At 47.3% G+C, this 11,159-nt stretch overlaps 2 protein-coding genes across 4 annotated transcripts; both read left to right on the top strand.

The window, feature by feature from the left end:
* The first annotated feature begins 208 nt into the window (after window positions 1–208).
* poglut2 (protein O-glucosyltransferase 2) lies at window positions 209–6,163 on the top strand. Of its 2 annotated transcripts, none has more exons than XM_012923226.3 (10): window positions 209–339; window positions 2,269–2,474; window positions 2,619–2,824; window positions 3,632–3,709; window positions 3,912–4,084; window positions 4,794–5,031; window positions 5,124–5,333; window positions 5,415–5,504; window positions 5,684–5,788; window positions 6,034–6,163. In XM_012923226.3, the coding sequence occupies exons 1-10, from the start codon at window positions 326–328 to the stop codon at window positions 6,049–6,051; spliced, it is 1,338 nt and encodes a 445-aa protein (XP_012778680.1). In that variant the 5' UTR covers window positions 209–325; the 3' UTR covers window positions 6,052–6,163. The 2 variants fall into 2 exon arrangements, with proteins under 2 accessions (XP_012778680.1, XP_024661209.1); XM_024805441.2 differs by having other exon boundaries at window positions 218–694.
* Window positions 6,164–6,873: 710 nt separating this feature from the next.
* Window positions 6,874–11,118, top strand: tex30 (testis expressed 30). Of its 2 annotated transcripts, none has more exons than XM_004566038.3 (5): window positions 6,874–6,938; window positions 9,020–9,256; window positions 9,368–9,419; window positions 9,759–9,973; window positions 10,152–11,118. In XM_004566038.3, the coding sequence occupies exons 1-5, from the start codon at window positions 6,921–6,923 to the stop codon at window positions 10,320–10,322; spliced, it is 693 nt and encodes a 230-aa protein (XP_004566095.3). In that variant the 5' UTR covers window positions 6,874–6,920; the 3' UTR covers window positions 10,323–11,118. The 2 variants fall into 2 exon arrangements, with proteins under 2 accessions (XP_004566095.3, XP_004566096.3); XM_004566039.5 differs by lacking the exon at window positions 6,874–6,938 and adding an exon at window positions 6,954–7,247.
* The last annotated feature ends 41 nt before the right edge of the window (window positions 11,119–11,159 follow it).

Genomic DNA, 11,159 nt, shown 5'->3' with positions numbered 1-11,159 from the left:
TCATTTATATTATTACCAGTAGTGGGAGGAGTCGTTTTATTGTTATTTAAATATGAGGTAAAGTTTTCATTTCCAACCACTTACATTCAGGCCAGCATGTACCCAAGACTTTAACTTCCGTGTTTCCGTCCAATCACATTTACACCTGGAGCTCCATCGGTCTCTTGGCCAATCGGGTCTCACAACGCGCTCTGTTGTCCCGCCCCCTTTCATTCACTAATTGTTTACTCGACTGTAAAAGATTTTTTTGAGTTAGCTGCCGGTGTGCTAGCAGCGTTAACGTTCCTGAAACAGCGACACCGCGCTCGTTCTAACCGGATGTGAAATGCGGTGTCTGCGGTGAGTCGTGTGAGTGTAGATGGAGCGAAGCGAAGTTCACACGCTGCACACTGACTTCAGTCCGTCCGCTCAGTTTTCACAGAGTTGAACGAACAATGGCAGTTTGGGCCGGCAGAGGCCGAGAGCTCGCACGACTGTAACCCGTGTGAGCCTGCGCATTGGCCGGTATGTCTGCACTGCGGCCGTGGTGGCTGCTCTTCTGTCTGGCTGTGCTCGGGCATGACCTGCGGGGGTCTCAGGCGGGCTCGGCCCCCAGCGCTGCGAACACTTTAGTATGGGGACCCGGGCTGGAGGCTAGCGTCGTCCTTCCAGCTCGATTCTTCTACATACAGGCGGCGGACAGCTCGGGGAAAAAGTGAGTAATGCGAGGCCTGTGGTATGCGACTCCAGCTGCAGAGCCTGGAGTTTACTGTCGTATCGGGGTGTCAGAATCACATCACTGGTTTTCTCATTATCATGCGCATGTGCAAGCCGGAGACCTCACATGTGACCACGCAGGTGTGATTTAACAGTCAGAAGTACCAAAGGTCTGAATGTAGCTGTGTGCAAAATCACGTCTGTCTCTGAGTCTCCTCCGTATCTCCTCTGTGTCACTATCAGATATCCAGTGCCATGTCAAACCTCTCTGTTCTTTATATTAGAAGAGAAAGGGGACACGAATTTGCTGATAAATATGGAAATGCAGCAAAGAAAGAGTTTATGTGATTGCAAAACGCGTCCGAGTGAATATTTAGTATGACCGCTTTATTGTTCAGCACAGTCTGAGCTCTCTGAGCAGCTCTGTGAGGATCTTCAGGAACTGTTCTCCAGGCTTCCTGAAGGACAGTCAAAGCTCTTCCTCGGATGTTTCTGCCTTTGCTTGTGTTCTCTGTCAGGATGATCCCACACTGCTTCAGTGGAGCTGAGGTCCGAGTGTCATGCTAAAGAGATGTTTCCAGATGTTCCTGCGTGGTGGATCAGACTCTGTAATTCATCAGTTTATCAAAGAACCTGAAACCATGACACAGCCTCCACCGTGCTTCACAGATGGCTGCAGACTCTCACTGCTGGACCTCCTCCTGACCTCCTCGTACACACTGACCATGATGTGGATCCATCTCTCCATCACACCTGTTCCTCTGACCTTCAGTCCAGTTCTGGTGTCATTTTCAGCCTCAGCCTTTCCTCCTGTTTCCCTTCAGCCGTCCTTTACTGAATCTTCTCTGATGAGGCTTCAGTGAAGTGTGACCATCGCTCGGTGGATTTTTATGCTTGAATCAGAGCTCCTTTGATGGGGTGTCCAAAGAAAAACACTGAGACACCTTCAGAAAACAGGAGAACTATTGCTCAAGAGAACCTTTAGAGAACATTTTATCTTATCTATTTGTACTTATAAGCCAAAAAAACCTGCATGACTACAAAAGAACACTATATAAAATAAAGTGTGGTGTTAAATCTGAAGTTTTGACCTGTGAGGGCAGATATGACAGACAAACCACAGGCAGGACGATGTCAGACGGCCTCCAATGACCTTTTTCATCACACAGTTGCAGGAGCTTATCAAAGGTGCCTCCTCTCTGTGGTGATCATGCCTGCTACAGTCATTACTGCACCGTGAGCTGGTGCAGACACACTGACTGTGCAAAAAGTGCACCCAACCATAAAAAACAGTGCACAAGTTGTTACTCTGAGTGACGATCCAAGTTACCCAGACACATCTGTTAGGAGACCACCACGGCACAGATGTTTTCTGTGACACGCAAACTTTAAACCTTCTTGTATGTAGAGAGTATAAACTGTGAGTGAGCGCTGAAATGAACCATACGATGATGAACTGGCAAAGGTTCAGTCCGCTGCTTTGTAAACATCGGCTCGTATTTGTTGTTATAAGATGAGATGCTGTCCTCCTGAGCAGCAGTAGATATCTTTGTATTCTCCCTCCTCCCACAGTTTGACTGCATCACCTGGTGAGAAAACCTTTGAAGTAAAGATTGTGTCTCCTGTGGAGCAGTTCACCAGGATTTGGATCCAGGTCCTGGATCGTCGGGATGGCTCATTCCTGGTCCGCTACCGAATGTACGCCACCTACTCGGAGCTTCACGTCCACGTTTTGCTGAAGAACGAGCACGTTGCCAAGTCACCGTTTGTTCTCAAAGGTAGGGCGCGGTCCGTGAAGCTGCGATGTTCACTCTGATAAATGACATCATGGACTTGATTCCTGCTCACGCTCCAATCCTGAGTCTTCACCTGCTGTTTTTGCTGGATCCAGAAACTTAATGAGTCAGTGTTGTCGTCTGCAGGCCCGGTCTATCACGAGGGATGCGACTGTCCCCGGGAGAGCGGCTCTGCGTGGGAGGCCCACATGCACTGCCCTCCGTCCTTCGCACAGATAGAGAGGGACCTGTCCTTTTACCCGAGTGTCGACCCAGATCGTAACGCACAGGAGATCCCACAGCGCTTCGGACAGCGGCAGAGCCTCTGCCACTACACCGTCAAAGACAACAAGGTGATTCCACCTGGGGAAACAAACACAGACGTATCATAGGTGTTTATGTTTTACCTGAGAGGAAGCTGAGAAAGTCAGCTTGTGGGCCTCTCAGTCATCCAGCCAGGCCTTCTTAAACCACGACACCATGTAGGCCTCTGGACACACATCAGATCCAAAGGTGAGTGTAGAAGGGAAGAATATGAAGGGTAATGTTCCTTCATCCTGGACCCTGGAGCTGTGTGACTCACCTGTAAGAGCAGAGCCAGGTGTGCATGAGTGCTGCTGTGATAGCGATGAGTCTAAAGCCCGGTTCACACACTGCTCGCATTACATGAGAATATTCAGGAACGTATCCGCTTCCATGACTAGTTCCCTCTAAAGGTATGACTGTGGTAAAGTGAAATTGATGCTTTTAGTAGTAAAAACTACTACAGTAGTACTTTGCTACTGCATTTCATACTGTGTGTGTGAGTGCAGCTGAGTCCCTTTATCAGAGGTGAATGTGACGAGTGTCACGCTTCAGGGTTTCTGTTGCTCTGTGTTCACTTCATATCTGAACACTTTAAATGAACGAGAAGGAATAAAGTCATTCCCACATTTCCCAGCATGCCGAGTTGTTTAATTATTTTAATGTCTGCATCATTTTACAGCTCTGTCTGTTTTCTTTATAGTTTAATGAAATACTGAAGTCACTGTATCATTGCAGTAACGACTCAGCTGCCACTGACTCCTGTAATCCTGTGCAGCGGTGTAATCTATTACCTGTGAAGGTAATCTTGGATTGGTGAGCAGCTGTTTTCTGTAATGTGTTTCTGTTGTCTTTAGATCTACGTGAGGACATTTGGGGAACATGTCGGGTTTAGAATCTTTATGGATGCCGTCCTGCTGTCTCTCACCAGAAAGGTAATCCGTGTTTACGTTTACTCAGCCGTCGCTCAGACGACCAGAAACACACTTTGATTTTAATGTCTGTATATGTTGATGCATCAGGGATGAAACGTTCAGACACAACTGGTGCAGTGCATGCTGGTTATCATCGTCATCATCAGTGCAGATATGCGATCAGACGGTGGCAACAGTAATGATTATCATGAAACATTTTCAGGTGCGGCTCCCTGATGTGGAGTTCTTTGTTAATCTCGGTGACTGGCCGTTGGAGAAGAGGAAGCCTCCCGAGAAGCTTCATCCCATCTTCTCCTGGTGTGGCTCCAATAACACCAGAGATATCGTCATGCCGACCTATGACCTGACCGAGTCCGTCCTGGAGACCATGGGGAGGTAAAGCTCTGTGTGGATTCAGCTAAAGTATTGCTACGTTACCACGGAAACTGGCAGTAAATTCAATTCAGTTTTATTTACACAGCACAAAATCACAGCAACAGTCGCCTCAAGACGCTTTATATTGTAAGGTCGACCCTACAATAACACATACAGACAAAAACACAATCGTATGATTCCCTATCTGCAAGCACTTTTGGCGACAGTGGGAAGGAAAAACTCCCTTTTAACAGGAAGAAACCTCCAGCAGAACCAGGCTCAGGGAGGGGCGGGGCCATCTGCTGTGATTGGTTGGTGTGAGAGAAGGAAGACAGGATAAAGACATGCTGTGGAAGAGAGACAGAGGTTAATAACAGATATGATTCAGTGCAGAGAGGTCTGTTAACACATAGTGAGAGAAGAAGAAACCCCCAGTGCATCATGGGAATCCCCCGGCAGCCTACGTCTATTGCAGCATAACTAAGGGAGGATTCAGGGTCACCTGGTTCCTGCTCCTCTTCATGTACGCGTGCTCTGCCATCACTGAGGCCGTCAGTAAGCAGACTGCAGTATGAACCTGCATTTCCTCCTCTCACCTTGCTGCTGTTTGAGTTGATATTTAATGCAGGTGTGATGATGAGAGCTGTTTAATGTTGGACCCTCACCTGTGAGGTTAGTGATCTCACAAACTGCAGAGGATGTAACATTCAGCACGTCCTCTGCCGTACAGGGTGAGCCTGGACATGATGTCGGTTCAGGCCAACACGGGGCCGCCGTGGCCCGAGAAGAACGCCACCGCCTTCTGGAGGGGGCGGGACAGCCGACAGGAGCGCCTGGAGCTGGTCAAGCTTTCGAGGGCTCACCCGCACATCATAGACGCCGCCTTTACTAATTTCTTCTTCTTCAAACACGACGAGAGCCTCTACGGGCCGCTCGTCAAACATGTTTCGTTTTTTGACTTTTTCAAGGTGAGATGAATTATATTCCATAAAAACGCTTTTATTACGTCAGATATTCTTATGCTAATGTGTGTGTTTTCATTGTGTCCATGCATCACCAGTACAAGTACCAAATCAACATTGATGGCACTGTGGCAGCTTATCGGCTGCCGTACCTGCTGGCGGGGGACAGCGTGGTCCTGAAGCAGGATTCTGGGTACTACGAACATTTCTACAAGCAGCTTCGAGCGTGGGAGCACTACATCCCTGTCAGGGCAGACCTGAGAGACCTGCTGGAGAAGATCCAGTGGGCGCGTGACCACGACGAAGAGGTGACGAGAACACGTGACTGGATCCTCGCTGGTTTCACTAATGACGAGTGAAGGTGGTGTCATTTTGTTTTCTTCTTTCAGGCAAAGAAAATTGCTCTCGCAGGTCAGCAGTTTGCCCGCAGTCACCTCATGGGGGACACCATCTTCTGTTATTACTACATACTGATCAAGGTAATGTGATTACAGTTTCAGAGTTACTGCACGACTGAAAAAGTATACAATGTTACTACTCACGCAGTCTTACTGTGCTCGCGCTGCGTCGCACTGACACAATGCTGATCATTCTTCATTCGGACCGATGTAAATGTGTCGCACTTCCCTCACATGTCATATTTATGCGTGCGAACTAGGACTACGCCAAACTCCAGGTCACCGAGCCGAAGATCCGGAAGGACATGGAAGTCGTGGAGCAGCCTGCTGATGACCTGTTCCCATGTTCCTGCCACAGGACAAACGTGAGAAACACCCAAATGCTTTGTTTGCTCTGCAGCTTGTCTGCAGATCCTAATGATCTTATTTTACTTTTTGCACGTTAAGAAGAGGAAACAACGTTAAATCTGGGATAGTTTTATTATTCTACAGTCTGTGGCGCCATCTGGTGTACGTGAGGCGTCACTGCAACCACCAAGAAGCCACGTTAGAGTGAACGTTTGGACCAACGTGCTGTTCTAACAGGAGTGTTTTCATGTTTGTTTTTCAGGTGAAGGATGAACTGTGACTGAGCTCCTCCCACTTCATAACTGACAGCCTTTTCTTTTAAAGTGCCAATCAATTGTATGACTATGGTTTGAATATCTGATTCTTATTTTTCAATAAATGCTTTTAATGTGTTCAGAGCGTGTTTTTCTCTCTGATGTCAGATTATTTACTCAGTGAGGTTTAGTGTCAGCCCTGAGGTTGAGCAGCTGACCGCTGTGCCTGTTGGAAAATCAGCCGTGGCCACGCCTTCAGTTTACCTGACGGATAAAACAGAACGGAAAACATTTAAAATAAAAATCGTATCCTTGTGAAAAAGTAAACAAACGGAAGTGTCATAAAGTTAATGCTGCTGTTTATAACTGACCATTACCCTGTTGCATGGTTTAGATTTGAACCACAAAGCATTGAGCCGCTGTTGGTGAGGAGTCACTGCCCTGTACAAAGTGATATTTTTGCTGAGATATTTATCCTGATATATAAAATCAAACGTATAAAATCAAAGATGCTCAGACATGGATAAAACTGAAAGTATGAAACATGATAGAGAGTATAGGGTGATGTTTCAATTGATCAGATGTCAGTAATATCCAACAATGTGCCAGTGTGCAGGATGACTGGGAAGGAAGGGAAGTGTTACAGAGACTGACCATTATGAAGTATGATGCTGCGTTTCCAGTACGTCCACTGGATAAAGATATATTAAAAAGCGAACAATCTGAAACAAATAATTTTAATGAAACATAACAAACATTTCAAACCATTTATTTATTTTTTAATAAAAAGTACTTTAGATACAGGTTTGGTGACGCTGTAGTGACCACTCCTCCCCGCTAGGTGTCACTAATACGTATTGAAGTCCTCGGTGTTCCAGAGAAGAAGCTGCTTGTGATGGAGACGTTTCTGGAGGTAAATATGAAAAATAAAAAGCAAACATGTCAGAAACCAGAGTCAGGTTAGAATGAAACGGAACTCGAACCAGGAGCGGAGCCCGGAGCACCGAGAGGACGGGTGCACGAGAGGCTAGCGCGCGCCACGTCCTGTGGGCTCGGTGTGCTTCACAAACACCTGCGCAGGTTACAAAACCTGTAGGCAGTGAGCGCAGCAGGAAGTGTAAGCCTCGGGGAATTCAAAGGTTTCGAGTCTGATTTTGAATAAGAGCGTGGCTGGAACTGATCTCAGACCAGCAGGCAGCTGGTTCCAAAGATCAGGACCACAGTAAGTGAAGCACCTCCAGCCCCGAGCTCTGGCTCTGGAGCAGCTGATGACCTGACAGGTGTGACTGGGTTAGAGACACGGACCAAACCACAGAGAGCTGTATGAACTATCAGAAGGATCGTAAAGGTCGCAGGGAGCCAGTGTGGAAGTGGTGTGGAGTAATGTGGTCACGTGTGTGTGAGGATGAATGAGCTGATGATCTGGAGAGTGTTACAGTAATCTGCTGGATGTGATGGACCAGTGAGTCAGAGTCAGCTTGAGATAAGACTTCTGATTTTTCAAGTATCACCATGTAATCACCTTCACTGGCTCAAGAGTTGGGAGGTTGCCGGTTCGAGCCCCGGCTTGGACAGTCTCGGTCGTTGTGTCCTTGGGCAAGACACTTCACCCGTTGCCTACTGGTGGTGGTCAGAGGGCCCGGTGGCGCCAGTGTCCGGCAGCCTCGCCTCTGTCAGTGCGCCCCAGGGTGGCTGTGGCTACAATAGAATAGAATTCAACTTTATTGTCATTGCACATGCACAGGTACAGGGCAACGAAATGCAGTTTGCATCCATCCAGAAGTGCTTTAGTGATATAGATATATTACAATATATATTAGCAATAGTATAGATATGTAAGTATATTACAGAAATGGGTCTATTATGGTATGTTATAATGTACACGGTATGAAGTATGTTGTGAATATTCTATAACTATAAGTATGTACAGGCTGTAGTGAGTACAAGCTATGTACAGGCTATGAACAGGATATAAATATGAAAAACTACAGAATATGAAATAAATAACTTTACAGAATCTGAGATATACAGCTATACAGAAATGGGAACTATGCAAGTTGTAAACAGTTGTAGGATTAAAGATTATTGAATGTACAGAATGATTATTCACACAGAGCTATACAGTAGTGCAGTTAAGATAAGTGAGGGTGTAGATAGTTTCTACAGAGGCTATATAAAGTGCTAGTGGTTGTGAGTGGTGGTTCACTCCATGTTATTATTGTGTTTGAGGGTACAGTTGTCCATTGTGGGGGTGTGTATGTTCAGTCCATGAGTTTAACGTGGGTCAGATGTCAGGAGGCAGAGTTCAGGAGTCTGACAGCTGTGGGGAAGAAGCTGTTCCGGTACCTGGTGGTCTTAGTCCGGAGGCTCCTGTGGCGCCTCCCAGAGGGCAGGAGGGTGAAGAGTCCATGTGATGGGTGACTGGGGTCTTTGATGATTTTCCCAGCCCTTTTCAGACACCGCTTCCTGTAGATATCTTTTATGGCAGGAAGTGGTGCTCCGGCGATGCGCTGGGCAGTTTTCACGACCCTCTGCAACGCCTTCCGGTCCGAGGCAGAGCAGTTCCCGTACCAGACTGTTATACAGTTGGTCAGGATGCTCTCGATGGTGCAGCGATAGAAGTTCACCAGGATGTCTGAGGACAGGTGGTTCTTCCTCAGGGTCCTCAAGAAGAAGAGGCGCTGATGAGCCTTCTTGACCAGCTTGGAGCAGTTGGTCGTCCAGGTGAGATCCTCGGAGATGTGGACTCCCAGGAACTTGAAGCTGCTCACACGCTCCACAGCCGTCCCCTTAATGTGGATGTCCCCTTCCAATGTAGCTGCCATCACCAGTGTGTGAATGGGTGGATGACTGGATGTGTAAAGCGCTTTGGGGTCCTTAGGGACGAGTAAAGCGCTATATAAATACAGGCCATTTACCATTCACTGCTCTGTAAAGGTCGGGAGAGAGAATGGTTGGCTGTGAGGTGCTGAATCGGTGCTCGCTGGCTTTCAGGAGGCGGTGAAGGTGCCGTTTGGGGCCAAATCTTTAGATGCTGCCCTGTGCGTCCCTGCCGCCATGTCGGACGCTCACACCGCCGTGATCCTCACGCACGGAGCCGGGGGAGACATGAACTTCAGTCAGCTGGTTTCTCTGGCTCACCAGCTGGCATCACACGGTTTCCTGTGCCTGCGCTTTACATGCAAAGGTTTGAACCTGGCTCACAGGCTGAAGGCGTACACTGCTGTGTGGGTACGTGTTAAAGTCAAAACTGCACTCACTGCTTTACGTGCAATATTACACGTTTTTTGTAGAGCACCAGTATGATGTAACGTGTGCTGTTTAACGTGTTTCCACCTGTAGGACTACCTGAAGTCACTGCAGAGGTTCACAGTAAAACGCGTCTTTTTTGGAGGTAAGAAGCCTTAAGATGTTCAAAACAAAAGAGGAAGAGCTCAGAGCAGAAACGCTGTCGGGTCATTTTGTCTCACGTACTTCAGTTTGCAAAGTGTTGTTGTACCTTAACAGTTTACTTTGGGGGGAAGTATGTTAATGTGGTAAAACAGACCCCACATTGATGTCCGGGGCTTAAAGACCGCACTCTGTCCATGAGCGCCTGCCTTTAACTGATGACATCACCAGATACCACATCTTCACCTCTGAACCTCCATCTATGTTTCAAGTGAAGACGAGGACATGCAGCAGTGTAGAAATAACTGAGTGGGAGTCCTTGAACACTGTGACGTTTCCACAGGCAGGTCGATGGGGTGTCGTGCGGCTGCAGCTTTAGCTAGGCGACTGAGCGAGGAATCCGAGGCCGCGGTGGAGGGTGTGATCTGCTTGTCTTTCCCCCTGCACCCCCCAGGACAGATGCATGCACACCGCCAACGGAGCGAAGATCTAAGGGTGCTGCCGGCGCACACGCGTGTGCTGTTTGTGTCGGGCACTGAGGACGACATGTGTGACAGGGTGAGGAATGAGATTCATACCTAATGCATGTTTCCTTATTAAACTATTAGAAGACTGTCCTGTGTGCTCATTGTTGCTGTTCTGTTTGCATGTAGTTCTGATGCATCTGTGTAACGGGACATTGCTCTTGCTCTTGGGACGTGCTGCAGTGCTCACTCTGCTCTGTGTCCTCGCTCAGGTTCACTTTGACACGACGGTGAAAGAAATGAAAGCTCAGGTTGAGATTTTGTGGCTACGAGGAGGCAGCCATGGACTGAAGGTGAAAGGCCGTTCTGAGGTGTCCGTGATGGAGGAAGTGAACCTAAAAGTCATCTCTTGGATCAGGAATCAGGCGGCACAGGCCCCTTAATGTCCTCTCGTTAAATCTGTTGCTTTTGTTCCAATAAACGATGGCAGTATTTCACAGTGGGCGTCTGTGTGAACACATGGGGAGCTTTTATTCTGCACAGTATGTGAAACCCGAATCTTAATGTGCAACATGGTGATGAATGTTGATAAATCAGTCTGTGCAGACATTACTCTTCCTCACACTTCCTCTCCGTATTCATCTGAAGTCATAACTCATTACAGTTTAAAGGTGTTTTTCTGCTGCACAGACTACCTTTAGCAGCACTAAAAACTATGCAACAAACAGTTCAGGAGTTGTACACGAGAAGACGTTTGTTTGGGATTGAGGAGCCTTAATGTGTTACATAAGAACAGTCCTGGTTTATGGGTCAGGAGGAGCCCCTCAGAGGCCGCCTGCAGCACAAAGGAGAACACCGAGGTGATGATGATGCTGTCGGTTTGTGAGAGGAGCTGAAAGAAACTCTTTCACATGGAGGTTTTCACATCGACCCCTCGCTGAAGTTCCTCTATGAGTGTAAAGTGGAAGACGACCCTCGGTTTGAAGTTGAGTGCTTGCTTCCTGCCTGTACTGTCACAATAAAGTGCTGTTCTCCTGACAGCACCTTGTGGCACAGCGGTGGTTTGTGCTGTGTTTCAGTATAAAGGTCACTTTTTCAGGGGCTTCAGTTTTGACCCTCACCGTGTTTGTTTGGATGAAATAATTATTCTGTTATTGTGTGCAAACAGGAATAACGTATATGTTTACAAATGCTGTGTTAATAATCCATTGCTCTATTAAAACACGTTTATTGTCATTATCCTCGTTGTGTTTTCATAATTTTAATATTTATTGGCCTTT

The sequence above is a fragment of the Maylandia zebra genome, linkage group LG16 (assembly GCF_041146795.1).
Source record: "Maylandia zebra isolate NMK-2024a linkage group LG16, Mzebra_GT3a, whole genome shotgun sequence".
NCBI classification, from domain to species: Eukaryota; Metazoa; Chordata; class Actinopteri; order Cichliformes; family Cichlidae; genus Maylandia; species Maylandia zebra.
Note: the sequence above shows the minus strand (reverse complement) of the source record. Positions and strands in the feature narration are given on the sequence as shown.

What these genes read in the sequence shown, in the direction of transcription:
- poglut2 (XM_024805441.2), top strand. Translation starts at nt 507, where the DNA reads ATGTCTGCACTGCGGCCGTGGTGGCTGCTCTTCTGTCTGGCTGTGCTC. An exon ending in TGCTGTCTCTCACCAGAAAG is followed by an intron (nt 3,710 to 3,911) that starts GTAATCCGTGTT and finishes AAACATTTTCAG; the next exon opens with GTGCGGCTCCCTGATGTGGA. An exon ending in GTCCTGGAGACCATGGGGAG is followed by an intron (nt 4,085 to 4,793) that starts GTAAAGCTCTGT and finishes TCTGCCGTACAG; the next exon opens with GGTGAGCCTGGACATGATGT.
- tex30 (XM_004566038.3), top strand. An exon ending in AGGCGTACACTGCTGTGTGG is followed by an intron (nt 9,257 to 9,367) that starts GTACGTGTTAAA and finishes TTCCACCTGTAG; the next exon opens with GACTACCTGAAGTCACTGCA. An exon ending in AGGACGACATGTGTGACAGG is followed by an intron (nt 9,974 to 10,151) that starts GTGAGGAATGAG and finishes GTCCTCGCTCAG; the next exon opens with GTTCACTTTGACACGACGGT.